General features: G+C 33.6%; 2 protein-coding genes across 3 annotated transcripts; both read right to left on the bottom strand.

The window, feature by feature from the left end:
* Nucleotides 1-998: 998 nt before the first annotated feature.
* SKIP (chromatin protein family) lies at nt 999-3,265 on the bottom strand. The gene has a single exon (XM_047311088.2). It carries the CDS (start codon nt 3,137-3,139, stop codon nt 1,304-1,306), a length of 1,836 nt encoding a protein of 611 aa, XP_047167044.1. The 5' UTR covers nt 3,140-3,265; the 3' UTR covers nt 999-1,303.
* A 2,131-nt stretch (nt 3,266-5,396) lies between these two features.
* Nucleotides 5,397-17,385, bottom strand: LOC124836070 (putative RNA-dependent RNA polymerase 5). 2 transcript variants are annotated; one of them, XM_088113284.1, is made up of 18 exons: nt 16,696-17,315; nt 15,928-16,060; nt 15,321-15,395; nt 14,919-15,108; nt 13,686-13,884; nt 13,476-13,563; nt 13,246-13,386; nt 12,200-12,280; nt 12,018-12,089; nt 11,561-11,664; nt 10,229-10,377; nt 9,872-10,094; nt 8,313-8,538; nt 7,699-7,859; nt 7,142-7,325; nt 6,188-6,326; nt 5,846-6,003; nt 5,397-5,763 (listed from the first exon to the last, which is right to left on the bottom strand). In XM_088113284.1, exons 1-18 carry the CDS (start codon nt 17,052-17,054, stop codon nt 5,521-5,523), a joined length of 2,925 nt encoding a protein of 974 aa, XP_087969410.1. In that variant the 5' UTR covers nt 17,055-17,315; the 3' UTR covers nt 5,397-5,520. The 2 variants fall into 2 exon arrangements, with proteins under 2 accessions (XP_087969410.1, XP_087969411.1); XM_088113285.1 differs by lacking the exons at nt 5,397-5,763; nt 5,846-6,003; nt 6,188-6,326 and adding an exon at nt 6,358-6,926 and having other exon boundaries at nt 16,696-17,385.
* Nucleotides 17,386-17,737: the final 352 nt, after the last annotated feature.

Raw genomic sequence — 17,737 nt, 5'->3', positions numbered from 1 at the left:
GCCCAACACATGTCCAACTCATATCCAACCCACTACATCACTTTTATTATCCAAACATCCTATCCTCGATTGGGTCTGGCCAAAAAATATCATCAATTAAGACTGACTATAATAAATATAAATATTAATATTTTTTAATTTTAAAAATTATTTGACATTTAAATAACTTTTTCTTAAAATTTGGTAGTAATTGAAATATTTTATTTAAATAAAAAAAATTAAAATTCACTAAATTATTTAGTAGCAATTTGGTGGATTCTAAACACATGACCACTTCTTAATAAATGAAGATAGTTCCTTCTTAACATATTTATGGCAGATCTTCTGACTTGAAAATTGACAATGGCAGTTAGAAGATGAAAGCTTTGTGGGGTTAAGATTCTCTCCATGAAATCTGACAGAGTGCATTCCAAACCCTTCTTCCTCCTTCTTTCTTAAATTTTAAAATAAATCTATAATTCAAAAATATTATTGTGTAGTAGGCTTCATCCTGTACCCTATTGAGATGATACTTCCTGTTCATTGCAAATTTTGAAAAACCATTCTCAGGAATTTAACAAGATAATTTTCCATGAAAATAGGGAAAATTTATATTTTCTAACACACTTGTAACTTTTAATCTTTACTTATTTTCATTTGAAATATTTTAAATTTTAAAAATATTCGTAGAGCAATTAAAAAGTAGCCAAAATTCCTAGATGATATATCTGAGAATGTAAATCCTGAAAATGCAAAAATGTTGAAACAGATGTTAGGCACATACAGAACCATCTAATGGATCCACAAGGAGCAGCATTCTAAATACATATACATAAACAGATATAAAAAAAATGCATTACTCCAAGATTGAGGGCAGAGGAGGAAAGCTTGACATATTCACTATGTCACAAAGTAACTCCAGAATGAACTACCACACTTGAATGACAACAACCTAGATGAAACCTATTATTAACAATCTAACACAACTAGCTAATAGAACAAGATTTTCAAACTTGAGATGATGAACAAGTCCAAAGCTTAAGAAAAACCAGAGCAAATATATGTCTCCTACAGACAAGTATCTATCGTGAATATTACATTTCATTCAATATATAACTTACCTGAAAGATAGACTCTCATAACATCATAAGCAATTTAACAAAAGAGTAAAAAGTGTACAAAAAACAGTTATTTTCCCCACCTAAACTAGGGGGTTGGAGAAAAACCGAAATGCTAACAGAAGCACATTGTCTTGACCATTCATTTTCATACATACCAACCTCTAGGAATGAGAAACAGGTCATGCATCATCGAATATCATGCCCTAATGTCCTCTTTCAAATCCAATGCGAGTCCTACCAGAACCTCCATCGTAACCATCCCGCATCGAAGATCCTGCGCTAGCCCTCATAGTTCCTCCACCACCCACTTTCTCCATGGCCTTCTTACCCTTCTTCACCTCTGTCAAGAACTGATCCAAACCAAACGGATCAGCCTCCTCATTCTCAAACTCAACCGGCCTATCTCTCGGACCGCTCCTCTCAGAAGCCCCAGCAAACCCTTTATCAGGCTTAAACCTATCAGTCTTCATAATCTTCTCCAACTGCTCATCCGCACCTCCGTAAGTCTCATCATCAAGATTCTTCTTTGGCCTATATAAGGTCGAAAGAGTAGGCTGTGCAGTAAACAACCCATGCTCATAAACATTGTACTGATCATCAGTGGCAAACCCAGATGAAATCCCCTTATCCTGGTTAAACAGCCTCTCATCATACATAACCTCAGTCCCGGGCTTAGTAGAAGCCATACCAAGAGCAACTTTTTCACTAATATCACGATCCCTGTCACGCGTGATCTTGCTCCTCTTCCCCATAGCAGCATCCTTAGCCTCCAATCTCCTTTCCCTCTCCCTCTCCTTCCTCCTCTCCTCGCGAATTTTCTCGCGCTGCAACCTCTCCTCCCTCTCCTCTCTACTCTCCTTCGCAAAACTCCTATCCCTATCTCTCTCCCTCGGATTCTCCTTCTCATGCTCATAATCAACTCTCATATCATCCTCATCAACGGGCACAGCCGCAGGTGGGGCCGGAACAACCCCAATTCTTTCCCCTCCAATTCTCTCCGACCGCGCCTTCTGCGCCAATGCCCTCAACTCTTGCTCTTTCCTCTCCTTCTCCTTCAACATCATCTCCTTCTGCACCTTGGACCTCATTGCAACGGCCTCCCTCGCCTTCTGCTCAGCCACATACAGCGCCTCCGATAACTTAGCAAAATTGTCATTAATCTGAACCTCTTGAAGGCCTCTTCCATCAGCAGCCAGCCTCTTATCAAGCGGAATAGTGTAACCCTTCGGATTCTTCCAATTCGAAATACATGGCGGAATCTTCCAATCCTGCTGGTCCTTCACTGTCACCGGCCGCGGCGGCGAGTGCATCACAGGCACTGGCGGCGACCCCGACGCCTTCGGCACACGCTTGTGCTTAAACTTCGGAGGTTCAAGCGGATCCACCGGCATCTCAACCATCCTAATTACTCTTTCTTTAGCACCTGAATTGAACGCCGCGGATTGCTGCGAGGGTTTGTATTTTATATACTTTGCGTCAGAATTCTGTTTCGGAACGTTCTTCGGCTGGGCAGCGCTGAGTCTCACGTTCACGATCTTCTCCAGCGCGGCTTTGGTCTCCTGCATCGTTTCCTCGATCTGTTTCTGCGTTTCATCGTCGGAAACGGCGTCCTCGTCATCAGAGTCTTCGTCGTTTTTTAGTATCTTGGGGACGAGGTCCTTCTGCTGCGTGTACACGATTTTGCGCGCGTTTTCGTTCTGCTTCACGATGGCATCGTAGGCGACGTTGCCGTGAGCGTCGACGGTGACGGGAAGAATTTTGGATCCAGGTTTCGAGGACCTGTCTCTTCCCATGTCGAGAGGGTACTGTGCGACGTGAATCTCGGGGAACGCGCCGCCATCACCGAAGTCCTCGATTTTGCGGGGAACGAAGCCGGCGCGCTTCAGGTACGGTGGAACGGGCTTCTGGTTGATGGCGGCGGCGGCGGATTTCTCCTCCTCGGAGGTGAAGCGCTGCTTGAACCATGGATCGTTGGTGTGGTCGTAGTAGGTGGTGGAGGAGGATTTCGCAGGAGGAAGTAGCTCCTTCAGAGTGGCCATGGTTCTAATTTCGGAGAAAGATCGAAAATCGAACACAGGAGAAAGATCGAAAATCGAACACAGGAGAAAGATAACCTAGTTTGATTTTTTGGTGTGAAAAATGAAAACCCTAAAATGAAGATTTTGGGGCTTATCTAGACAATTTTGTTTTGAAAGAGATTAATTTATTAGGCGGTTTTTGTTTCCACCCCTATCTAGTGTTTTAGCCTATTAAGATAATTACAATTTTTAAAATAATATCAATAGTATAAAGTATATTACAACTTAAATAATTATCATAAACGTCAGTAATAATGTGTGAAATGTAATTTTTTATAAGATGAGTTTATTCCCTTTTTTTTCTTTCTAATTATTAGATTAGCAATTTTATAAGACCATCAGTATCATAACTTAAATATTTTTTTATATTGTGTAAGATAAATAATTAATATATTATATAAATAAATGTATTGTAAAAAATTTAATCATGCATTAGAGTTATTTTATCAATTCATAATTCTTCAAAATATTACAAATGTAAAAGTTAATTAATTAATTAAGAGAGATAAATAGTTAAAAATAAATTTAAATAACTTATATGATATAATAAAGATATAATAAAGATGATTTCTCTTCATCGTTATTATATTATAAAATTAGATATTTTATCTTTATTTTATTTTTATTTTTATTTATAAATTAATTTGTTATTATTTTTTATTTTTCAATCTATATATTTTTATTATTTTTAATTAATTTATTATTATTTTTATTTTTATTTTTATTTTGTTTATTATTACTTTTTATTTAAATTTTATTACTTTTTATTTATATTTTTTAGTTATTTTTTTATTAAATTTAATTTTTTATCTTTATTTTTTATTTTTTAGTTAGTTTATTAGTATAACTTATTTTATTTTATACTTAGTTTATATTTCTTTTCTTATAAATAAATAAAGTACTTTCTATCTATATATTCAACATAATAAATATTAATTTTGTACGTAATTTTAGTATATTTTACATATGTGATTTATTATTTTATAGTCTAAATTGTAGAATATAAATTATTTAGTATGATTATTATGATATATAAATTGTATATTTGTATAGGATGACTCATCCAAAAGTGATGAAAGATAGAATGTGTTTACTCTTAAAGAAAATAATAAAAAGTACACATGTCTATTTTTTTGAGCTCTCCATAAGATTAATAAAAATAATATATATATATATATATATATATATATATATATATATATATATATATATATATATATATATATATATATATCAGTCAAGACTTTCAAGATATATATGTCAAGACTTTCAAGAAAAGTGGGAGATGGAACTTGTATTAGTAAACTGCTGTATTATTTATGATTATAATATGTTTTGTGTGATTGTGTAAAACAATGAGTATAATTGTATGATACTTTGATACATGTAACTATATAAGATTTAAGATTTGAGTGATTTGTTATATTATGATTGATATGTATGTTAATTATAATGTTTTGATATTTATATATTAATTCATCCCAAAATGATCTTATTTTATATAGGAATAGATAGTCATACAAGTATAAAAAATACACACTATTAGAAAAGAGTGACATGAGATATTTAAAACAATATTTTAGTTTTAAGTTTTTTTTCTATATAAAATTTATGGTTGTAAAACAATATTTTATTTATTGAGATTTTTAAGAAAACGGGAAGAAGTTGTAATTTTAATTGTTGATGGTTATAGATTTTGGTAAGAAAAAAATGGGAGGGTTACAATTAATGTCTTCTTACTCATTTTACGATGTAGTTAAAATGTAATCTTAAAAGGTTAGAACAATGAATAACTTCTTTGCTGATTATAAATTAAAGAATAAAAAGTAATTGTGAAATGCAATGAAGACTATTCACCTCATTTATACATCAATCTTGTCTAAGTTTTGTATTATTTAATAAACAATCGTATTATAGTTACACACTATTATTGATTTTCTTATTATGACTAAAGTATTCCTACTTACATATTTAAAATTATGAACACACAAAATAAATCCAACTTTTTCTCAGTTAAACGTCAGTTTATTTGTATTTATTTTATCTAAAAAAATGTTTTATCTGAAAAATAATTGCTGAATTCTACTTAAATATAACTTCATATCAATATCATTTTTTTCTATTTTCTTTTACCTTCTGTCCATTAAAATTACTCCTCTTTTAAATACCACACAACAACAGTTATAAATAATCAAATTAGCTTGAGGAAGTTGGAACATACTATACAAGAACAGTTATAATATACCGATACTTCAATTTTATCAGTCATACTTATCAACGAAATATCCAATCTATAAAACAGTGATACTTTTATGATGAACTATAGAAGTTTGCAGCATAATTCATGAACTGAAAATCTCACGCAATACATATGGAGCACAGTTCAGAGGCTTCTGTTTTTGTTTTATGATATAAAGACTTGTCAAAGCTGAACCCGCAATCTTCCAAGCAAAGCCACATTTAGATACTGAATTTGTAAGCATTGCATATTCGTAACAGATGCGGTAAATAGCCAAAGCCTCGTCATAAATATCACTAATATTCTTCGGACTATCCTCCATCGTGGCAGTAGCACCATATAACTCCTACAAGAGAGTCCAAATTCTTGGAATCGTTTTATGAATGCATGAAAGTAACGGTTGAGGAAGAAAGAGACAGAAATTATACCTCCTTATATTTTCTAATGACTTTAGCTGCCTCGTCGTTGGAGTTAATGTCATTCAAGGCAATATGCATTTCCGTCCTGTATTCTTTATACTTTGTGTTCCACTTTTCCATACAGCTAGGAGGTACTTCAACGTCAAAACAGGGGAGCAATCTAATTTCTGATGGCCATGGCAGTAAAAGGAAAAACATACATTAAGCTAACAAATCTGGGTCAATAACTTTTTACTTATTTATTTATCTTTTATGCCCAAAATATAAGAGTTGTTCCTCTCTAGCTCCACCAGAGGTAATAAAGTATTGCAGAAATAATTAAATTATACTGAGTTAATTTCCAGTCATCACCTTCCTCAGATAAGTCTTTTGTTTGCCATGTACCAACCCAATCATAAATTAAACCTAAAATAGAGGTTGAAGTGAATGATTTATCTCTTTCCATGTAGTGTGGGAATATCTCTGCTTTTAAATCATCTGGAACTTGTACCTGTTAAAGAATTACCAGATGATTCAAATTTGGAAATTTAAAGTGTTTTCATGAACTCGAATATTTGAAAAATTACAAAGCTAAAACTGGATTCATGCGCCCTTACAAGTACCCAAAATTAACATTTTAAATGGTTGAAAGCAACAGAGCACTAATAATGGATTTTGAGAAAGTAAATCCATTCCATCTCAGAAATCATTAAAGGGAAACAAAGAATTTATTTAGTCGATTTCTCCAGCCCACCAAGTCAGGAAGACACTATCTCGTTTGCAGTATTGTGACTCACTGGCCCAACAAGTTTTCAAATGTTCTAAAATTCCTTAAAAAATTCTTTAGTGTAGACAAGGTCATCAATCCTCATGGTAATTGAAAATGAAATCAACTAATCACAGTGCTGTCCACTGACAAAAATATATGAAGATTCTGTAAACTCACAATTAACTGGTCAAGTTTCATCCAGTTTATGGAAATTTAACATATATAATCACTGACATTATCTACAACCAAAATGCTGATATCTGTAAAATTTCTTCGCATCTAAAATGGAGAACCTCCTAAAGTCAACCTTGCACAAGTCCACACCAGAAATTCTTTTTCCTCCTAGGGCACAAGTGATAAGACCCTCGTTATCCCATGCATACTCACATATAGAAGTAGTTAAATCTTTAGCTACGTATAGGTTTCATTACTGAAAATAATGTCATGTAGGATGGGAACATTAACCCATCCAATTATCATAACAAGAATATGTTAGTTTGTTATGGCCCAACTAAAGAGGCGGAGTTGTAGCAACAAAAGAATAATACAAAACTAACCTTTCTCCCTCCCTTCTTAGGAGCATCTAATGCCTCGTAGTATATATCGATCAACTTAAGTATATTTTCTTTCAGATTTTCTTTCTCCTTCTCCTTCTCATTCTCTTCACTGCAGTAATTTTTTAATGTCAACAGACGATCCATGAGTGCCATCCAGCTGTCAGCTGCCACACCCATTGCATTACTGGAAAGAGAACAAATTGTCATGTATGGATCTAAGAATTAAAAATGGAAAAAATACTTATTACCCACAACAGTAATGTTTCCTCTTGATAGCAAACAATATACAAAGTGAAAACACTAATTACATGGAATTTCAAATGCCAGATGTCGGTGAGACAGATTACTACTATATCTGCATAACAGAAAACTATAAAGAAGGTGAAGTGTTACAAACACTTAATTGATGAAGGACTACCAACATCTGCATACTACGATGCATTAGAAAAATTCCAGGGTGATTATGAAACATACAGGCTTAATTATGTCTGCAAAACGGTTTTACATACGAGAGTAAGATATCAATACTTAATTACTATGTAAACAGTCATGCACACCTTGGTTGGAAACGAGTTTTGAGGAATAGTCTAAAAAGTTCATCCTCAAGTTCCGTGGCTGAAAATGTACTAGGCTTTTTAGCACTGGAGTCCAATTGGACAGATTGGCAAGGGGCAGAATTTTCCATCCAAGGGTCACTCTTTCTGAAATATTGTAAAAGCTGAAACATTTAAAAAAAAAAAAAAACTTGTCAATATAAAGGAACTTTTAAAGAACTATGATAGGGCCCAAATATAAATATGGCTTGATTAAGTTTTAATCCCTTATAAATTTAGGTATGTTCAATTGAATCCCTATTAAATATTTTTGATTTATTGAATACTCAATTTTTATATTTTTCAATTAAGTCCTTATCATTTAACTTTTTCAAACAGTGACATGGTTGTTATATAGTCATCTTGTTTATTTGTCTCCATGTGTTAACTAACTACAACCTTTCCATGCAATACTTTTAATCTTTTCGTTTGAACTTACTAAGGGGGAAATGGAAAATATAAAATGTGACAATTAAAATTTAGTAAGAAACAGAAACACTGAAAGGAATTCAATTCCTTCAATAGCATTAGATGTAGTAAGAAAATGAGGGCCTCTAAACTGAAATTGATATTGGAACCTGAGGATGTTTGGAAACCCAGTACAAATCTCCATCAAAATCACCTCCAGCAATTTCATCTGCCACTGAGCGAGTTCCAACACACGGGAAAAAAATTGCATACTTGCTATGTCCAACAAAAGATTCTAACTTATCCACATGTGTGGCACGCATTATGTGAATGTCGCCAAAATGTAAACCTGGATTTCTGTAGACCAACACATCCCCGGTAATTTGGTCATTCTCACTACAAATGAGGAATGAAACAGTCAGCACATATGACTATGTTAAATTGCAAACATAATTTCCTACAATAAAGATCTACTAGAGCACACAGTTGAATGTGATCATCATTTTGTTTTATCTTTGCCTATCAATATTGCATCTCACTAAGTTGAGTAATATCACCTACCCCATTTCATAAGCTAAAGATAGACTTCTATGTTTGCGATTGATATTACAATAACACAACAGAAGCTAGATATAACAGAAGCTGTTCACATTTAACAAAAGAAAAGATTAATTTCACTATCCAACATCAATTAGTTCAATATGAGATGGAGAGGGAGACACTACGATGTGCACATTTTTTTGTCACAGTCACTCCATTTAGCTTTTTACAAAAAAATTATGTTTCTCTCCTTTTCTTTTATAATAATTAAGTTGCTTCATTTTTTAAGAGCTTCTCTCTAAATCTGTCTCCCCAAGCTTCTCTTAAAAATAAGAAAAGAAAATGAAAAAGCTAAGTCAGACACTACCATAGTAAGAATTGGACTAATTTTCATACAATATTAGTCATATTAATATTTAATGGGAACTGCCGAAGAGTCATAGATGTTTATACTTCTCTTGAATTTATTAAGAACTATACAAGTTGGATTGTTAAAGGAAGGAACCCATCACGGAATATTTGTGACTGTAAGTACCTACTAAGCTCAAAGGTAAGTTTTAACATATTATTATACTATCAATTACACTCTGCAATTGTGAATGTTGGGCTTTGAAGTGATTATAGAAGAAAACAGTTGTAGGAGAAGTGAAAATGTTACACTCACGAAGATGCCCAGGATATATAATAATTGTATACAAGGATATATCGATGTGACTCTTATTGAACAAAAAAAATGGTTAATATAGTTTGGAAATGTGTAAAGAAGGCTATTGAAGACACTGATGAAGAAAGTAAAATACAGGATTTTTAGTCATGTGAAAAAGGATAGAGATCAAGAAGGAGATTTCATGGTGAACAATATCCAGGAGGACTTACTTTTAAATCAAGTTAAAAGGCATTACATGATCCATGGAGCCCACCTCACCTAGAGAGAATGCGAGATAAGGCTATTGATGTTGAATCTATTTGACAAGCAATGTAAAAGTAGATAAATGTGCCAATTCTTTGAAAAGAACGAACAAAACTTGCACCCCATTTATACAGTTTTATCAACTAAAGTAGAAGATATGCATCACCAAAATTCTCCTATCACAATAGTCCTCGAAGATAAAACACATTTAACTTTTAAGATTTATTTTGGTTCACTAAAAGATCAATGCATTGGGAAAATTAAAAGATTTATGCTTACTGTATTATACAAACTTGATCCTTTTCCAGGCATCCAGTGGGATCTACAGTCCCCATTAAATAGAAAGAGTCAGGGATATAGAGCTTCCCTCCTCTAAGCTTCTTTCGTTCCTCCCTTGCAAGTATAGACAGATGATACTGCAAAAATGGCTCATCCAGAGGAATTCCACATAAAATCATTTCTGCTGCATTGTATTCATCCATGGTGCCATTATTAATTGAAGCTGCAAATTAACCAAAAAAATGAAAGAACATTCATATTTTGGGCAGCAGTACGGATAGATCTGAATCCAAATAAAGAACAGCTTTTGATAAAAAAAAAAAAAAAAAAGTGACGAAAGAAGCATTGGCCGGCAACCTCTGAGTGCAACACGCTTATTGGAGAAAACATGATTTGCATCTTCCAAATTACTCTCTAGTAAAGCCTTGAAGAATTCATTTGGCACTCCTCCATAGCTCAAAAGTGCAATCAGATTTTTAGATAAATAAGTTCTATTTGGCTTGATGCTGAAATATGTACACTTCAGATCAGCTAGCTTTCAAACAATGCAAAAAATTATTTTCCTACTAAAGAATAAAAAAGATTAGATGAAGCTCCAAAAATCTTCTACCATTAGGCAAGTTGTTGAGGAATAATATTACTATTAACGTATATTGTTAGAAGAAATAAATGCATCAAAAGACTACTAAATTTTCCTCCATATGATAAAAGCATTTCCAAGCCATTTTATTCTTAAAAGACTCTTACTTTGAATGGGTATACCTACACCATGTCTATTGTGCACAAGACCAGTTAAGCAATTGGACCTTCTATGATGAAACCCAAATATGAAGGTGCCAAACATTGGTCTAGTGAAAAGCTATGTGACGTATCTTGATAAAGCATATGATTTGATGAACAAACCATATCATCAAGCTTCTGCAATTGGACACATCCTATCAGTTTAAGCTTTTAAAATCATATGCCTTCTAAGGATATTTTCAAGTGAAACACAAATATGTCTCAATTCCCAACACACTATGCTATATCCTGGTGTGGTCATGGGTAGGAATCTCTATTTGTAAGAAAATAAGCTCAAATGATTACATAATCAACCTAAGTAAGAAAGTAAAGAATTATTTTATTCATAACAATCATCCCAATTCCATTTTTATCATCTCTATTTGCAATGATCAAAACTTTTAAAAAGGAAATAAAAGTATGTTGAAATGAATAGAAATTTTTTTAAGATATCTTTTCCTAATCACTCAAAGAGATATTCGGAGTATTTTTTGTTCAAATAATATGTTATTTACAACACTCTTCCTCAAATTGGTAAATGAATATCAATCATTTTCAACTTGCTTACAAGATTCAGGAATCTGTCCTCAAGAAGTCCTTTAGTGAAAATGTCTGTTATTTGAAATCCTGTGGGGAGATGAGTTGTAACCACTAAGCCTCTATTGTGAAGATTATCTTTGATGAAGTACTTATCAATATAAACATGTTTAGTTCTATCATGTTGGACTGGATTATGGACAATATTCATGACTAACTTGCATAGGGTCATCAAGTATGATTTTCATACAAAGCCCTTTGTTAAAGAACAACCATCTAAGGTTTTTGCCATATCCCAACAAGCCAAGATGACGTATTAGCAACAAAATAAAAAACCTCTATGAACCCCTCATTGATGTAAAAGAGAAATACCTTGTGTTCACTACCTCCAATGAATTTATGCTTTGCATATTCAGACTAAGGTCTTTCTCAACTTTAATCATTGAATGCCTAACCTGTATTGTCCTAGGAGGAAGCTGTCAGATTAAAAAATGTGGTATCAAATCACAAGCACTGGAATCAAATAAGAATATAAATAAAACATATAATTAACTCTTGAAATGGATGAATGTTGTTGGTGTAGGTTGTTACATCAAGAAAACTATCAAAATTAGAGGAAGATTGTACAGGACACCAATAAGACCAGACGGACCATGGAATTGAATGTTGGATCACAAAATCCCCTCCATGGCCAGCAGAATTTTGTTTTAGAAGTTCATAAATATATTCTCTATCTTATACACTTTGTCTTACAAAACTCCAACTTCCACTAAAAGATTAAGGGCAAAAATATTGAAATACCTAAAAGTACAAAATATAGATGATATACCTTTCTGTTAACCAAAAGAGTGCCCTTAATTGTGCGACCCATGTGAAAGAGACGGCACTGAATCAGCAAAGGCTGGAGGATCGGAGAAAAAAAAGTTTTATTAAAATAACATATATGCAAATCACACCGCACACATGCATATATAAAATATGTGAAATGAAAAATAAAAACAAATCATCCACCGGTTGATGTGTGCTCAGCTTCAGCTCCATTTCTCCCATTCCCTTACCCATATCCTCCCGATCCACAAGATTGTTAATTTCCTGAGTTTAAAGGAAGTCACAATGCACAGAATAATCAAAGAAAGAAGACTAGATCATAGAACTCAATGAAATATATTAGAGAACACAAGCTGATATTTAAGTTTTTTGAGAGAAACGTAACAGCAATAAAGCCATAAGCAGAATAACAGAATGTCCAGGCAATCAAGAAAAGAAATATATCTAATGAAAAGTGTGTATAAAAGAAATAGTTCCTTCAAAAGCATATGAGTTGGAGATAATTAGCCAAAAGTTTTACTAATAGGAACGTTTGCTCGCACTTCTTCTCTGCATTGATTTATTTCATTTAAGATGTTTTATTCTTTAAAATAGTTGATTATGTACAAGTACATGTAAATACAAAGCAACACAAAGAGCATTCCACTAAAACTTTTTTCTTATATACCGCAATGGGTGAAGTTTCCCCTCACTTGCGTACACTATTTTTAACCATATAAATAATCAATTTAAGATTTCCAGTCCATATTTCTCTATCTCACACTTAGGACTAAACATTTACAAGATTAGCCACATGTGGGTAGTCTTACAACAACCTGATAACAGGCCTAAAGCCCCAAAACTAGAGTGAAGGTTTCCCCCTATTATATTCACTATTTTGATTGTATCACTAATTCATGGGATCTCAAGCCATTTTACAGTAGCTTTCCATCAATAAACTGTTTCAAACCAAATTACTAGGAAAAAGAAGGCAGCATAAATTGAAAGCATATGAACTGCAAAATGTAAAAGTCAAGCTTTATCCCTCTAAGACATTAGTATTCATGCGTGAATCAAGGAAACTAGATACATAATCAACAGGCAACGATTTTGATAGAAATAACTGACGGATTCACAATACATATATTAAGTGGATTCTTAACACGAGTTCTGACCAACTATAGAAAAATAAACGAAGTTAAGCGAAAAGAAAAAGTCATGTGAATTAACAAATTCAAAAGTAAAGATACCTGAATGTAATTATTCACCAAGTTATTTCCTTTGTACACACTATTGGGGCAGAGCAATGCTAAATCCCTAGAGATGAACCCAGTTCCATCCGTGAGAATACGTAGTTTTTCATTATCATATATAACATTGCCATTTCCATCCTAAACACAATAAAATAATAATAAAATAATTTTCTCGAAGCATGGCCATAAATTATAAATCCCTTAAGGCGACTTAAAATTGACTATACCTGGCAAAATACATCTTCTATTGTTTGGACATTCACAGTTGCCAAGTCAATATTGAGTTTGAAGGTCTTTGACAGAATGAGAGAGAACCTGAATGCCTGAGGTTAGTACATTGCATGAGATCTATTTTGACTGGAACTGCAGCAGAACGCAGAAAAATAGATAAAAGATCTAAATGATGATAGTATTTCCATAAAATGTCTAACTCATACCTAGCCATATACTTGTCTAAACTGGGTAACAGGTGAGCATGCATGAATAAAGCTCTTGCTTCAGACACTGTCTTATTAGACAAAATGTAATTAGCACTCTCATCTGCAGAACAAAAGGATTGCATCCTAACAAAATAACACTTAACAGAGGAACTTGTTGGGTCCTTCTTCCGCTCCTCTTTTCCCCCATCTTTAAAAACTGTCGTACAAAAGACAAGAGATAGCGTCAAACACACGACAATGAGATGAATTAAGAATGCTTTCAGTAGCAAGTTGAATCAACCACCTCGAAGCTCAACTACAACAGTCCTCAGTCACTAGGACTGCAATGTAATGTCCTCAGCATACCTACCGCTTGTCTTATATTTAGGTGCTTGCACACTAAACCCAAGAAAGAAAAGCTTTATGCAAGTTTCAAATATTGATCCGTGTCAACCGACATGACCATCTCAAGTGGCAACAGCTGTATTAGCTCCAAATGCCACAACACAACCGCAATTTAAAATATGAGCTTGGAACATGAGGTCAATGCCACCACCAAATGAGAGAATACTTTTAAAACAAAATATATGATCTAATAAAAAAGAAATCAATAAAACAGCATTCTAAATCCACATACATATGTCTATCATTTATTAACCACAAAACACAGGACCACATAAGCAAAGAGAGAATGAATTTGTGTGTTAATCATACACTCTTCAAGGACTGAAAGGTAACCAAAGATTGAGAGAAGAGAAACTGGGCATATTAAACAGTTACAGAAATTAACTCGAGAATGTACAAATACTCTTTAACAAATAAAAATTATAACACAAGAACCTAACAGAACAAGAATTTCAAACCTGAGATAACGAAAATAATAAAAATATAGCTTCATATGAACTGCCACAAAATATGATCACAAAACCGTCACATAAACAACAAAAATATTATCAAGCAAGTGAAATTTCATAAATAGGACTTAAGATATAATGCAGATTAAATGTGAATAAGCAGAGAGTAGAATGATTTACAAAATGTGGAAGGAAAAAAATAAATATAAAAGATCAGAGGGTTGTATACTTGTAGTCTAGATTATATGTTGCACAGAATAAATGAAAATACAAATTTCCCAGACTACTTACATCAGCTACATGTTAATCAGATAAATAACTGATTTCAGGATCATACAAACTGTTAAAAGGCAGGGCAAAAGAAATGAAGTAAAACGAACATGAGAAGCAGAATTACCAAAAAAGCGATACAAACGCAGACCAACATTGATCCCTTCTTTTCCAAACTTTCCATAGAGATCATTTGCTTCTTCAGCACTGGTCCTTGAATTCCTCTCACTCCCATTGTCAGCAAATTTAACTAGCAAAACATTGTCATCACCAAGAGATCTCTGCAAGTGTGTTTGTGTGCTTTGTAGTATGGGCCCCTGAATTGCAATTTAAAGAAAGTGGCCATAAAACAAACCATGTTTCACATAAAAATACACAATTTAATCTGTAAAGACTAAAATGTAACTATAACACTGACCATACAACAATCTCAAGAGCTTTTTGATTCAGCACTATAGCATTGGAACCATTGTATTCGGACAATTATTTAACAGTACACAAATCCAAGGGAGGAGAGAAACATACAAACCTTGAACCTTAAGCTCCCATCCGAAGAAACATAACATTGATATACATGTGTCCGACCAGAGTCCCAATCACGATACTGAAGAAACCAAACACAATATAGTAAGCAAGCAATAACTAATCAGAGAAGATAGCCAACACTGATGATTTATATTCAGCACTGCGTGCTGTGAAAGTTTGTACCCATGCCTAAACAGCATTTTCTCTTCGTCTTTCCATGACCATGGGCGTAAAAGGGATGGACTAGCTTAATATCATTCAACAAAAATTTAAACCATGTCATCATTTACACATAGAATTCAAGATTTTAACCTTCTTCTATTCTAATTAAAATCAGAGAAAATATGTTTTGTACTCATTGTGTCAAACAGTTTTACAATACGTATCTGAAAAGTCATATCAGTTTTAGTTCTGATTGGATGACAGTATAAAGCAGTTTTATACTATTAGTATACAGTCATCATGCTCCTTAAAAAAAACTATTTCAATTCTTTGTTGAGCTTTAGTTGTTGCAAAATGAAGTAGCAGGGAATACTTAAACAAGATGAAAACTCATAAAATGAACTGCACTATAAAAATTAGTTAATCCGTCATTGGAAGGCAATATTTACCAATTGCCGATCACTTTGACAGTAGATGTGATCTTTCCCAAAAGCCTCCCACACTGTTTTCTCAAACGTTACCATTGGCAAGTCTTTAAGGCTTCTAATATAATCAGCATCGGTAACATTCTCAAGACTCTCGCTGCAATCGTGCAAAGAAAACCACATGTATTATTCCATTGATCAGCTTATACACACAAGCTGAATCAACACCTCAAAACCAAAAACAAAAATTCTGGAGAGAAAATAGTTCTACAAACACTCGCAAGAAGAAAAGAAAAACCAAATTTTCAAGTAAGTTAAAATCAAAGTCGTGGATCTAAGTTTTCAAGAATATATTTAAAAACAAATTTTATATTGCATAAATTGATTTGTAAATTAAATAAACTTTCTCAAAAAAAAATCTACAAATGGAAATTAAAATAAAATTAGCTTATGCTTAAACTTCCAAAACTAATACAGAAAATTTATATAAATATATTTATACGTAAGTTCATTTTAATTTATAAACAAATTTACCTCATTGTAAGCGTTTGAGAAGTTTAGCTAAACATACATTGTAAAACTCATTCCTTATATTTTTCTTATTTTAATAAAAAAAACTAAAATAAAATATGGACGGCGAGCATTATCTACTCTTTATTTTTCCAAACTCGATGATCTAATATTTATACAAGAGAAACAGAGAAGAGGAAATGAGAAAGATTGCGTTATGCTGAGTCAGCAAGGAAGCTGTAACTAACTGTTTAGTCACGAGGTCAGCATTGCATAAATTACCTTCCAATGTAACTCAGAATCAGAAAGGCCTTACGGAACTCTAATTCTCCGAGCGCGTGCAACGCCAACGACGGTTCGCGAGGGCGCGTGGGAGAGAGGATTCGAGGCGGGGAGGGCGTGACGGAGACGGAGCTTTTGAGCATGTGGGCGATGAAAGCCGAGAGAGAGATTCGGATTTGCTTTCCAGCGATGGTATGGAGAATTTGAAGCGCTTTCTGCTCCCCGACTTCGTGGAGACGTTGGCGGATGATGAAATCCGGCGGAAGTTGGTTCTGCTCGCGGCAGATTCTGTCTATAAGAGCCTCCACCGTGGTGGGAAGACGCACGTGGTTGTTCCGGTGGTGGTGGTTCTCCGCCATGAGAAGAAGAGGAACGAAAATGGAATTGAAAATGTAATGAAAAGAATATATTATTATTTATATTGGAAGTGGCGATAGTGGAACGATGGAATCACTTTATGCTTGGCTTTTGCTACCTCACACAGTGAAGAGGCGATAGTGGAACGATGGAATCACTTTATGCTTGGCTTTTGCTACCTCACACAGTGAAGAGGCAATGGTACGTTACTGGCTTTTCTACGTACTATAACACTGTAGTGTTGAAAAAAGCACCTTCCACCGATTTCAATTCAAAAGGACAATGTGAGAAAAAATAGACTAAGTGTTCGGTCCAATTAGATTAATCACCATGCATTGTTAAGACTCAAATTCCGTCACTTTTATTCTTAAAGGATGAAAACAGTATTATTAATCGTGTGACAATCATCTTGCGATGTTATAAATTAATTTCTAAAGTTCAGAACATGTAATGAAAAAGTGGAATATTGACATTAACGTGTGAGATTTCCCTCTTCAAAATTCAAACATCGTAAAAAAAAGTCAGAAAAAAAATATATATATATATATAAAGATTAATTTAATACATGTATTTATAAACGGTAAGCCTATTTAAGACAATTTTTTTTTAAGAAATCACATTTTTAACCTGTTCTTTTCTTCTCTTATTTTATATGGATTGTGTCAGCATGGATTCGTTTTCGTGT

The sequence above is a fragment of the Vigna umbellata genome, chromosome 4 (genome assembly GCF_029865625.1).
Source record: "Vigna umbellata cultivar VRB3 chromosome 4, Vumbellata_1.0, whole genome shotgun sequence".
Lineage (NCBI taxonomy): Eukaryota > Viridiplantae > Streptophyta > Magnoliopsida > Fabales > Fabaceae > Vigna > Vigna umbellata.
Note: the sequence above shows the minus strand (reverse complement) of the source record. Positions and strands in the feature narration are given on the sequence as shown.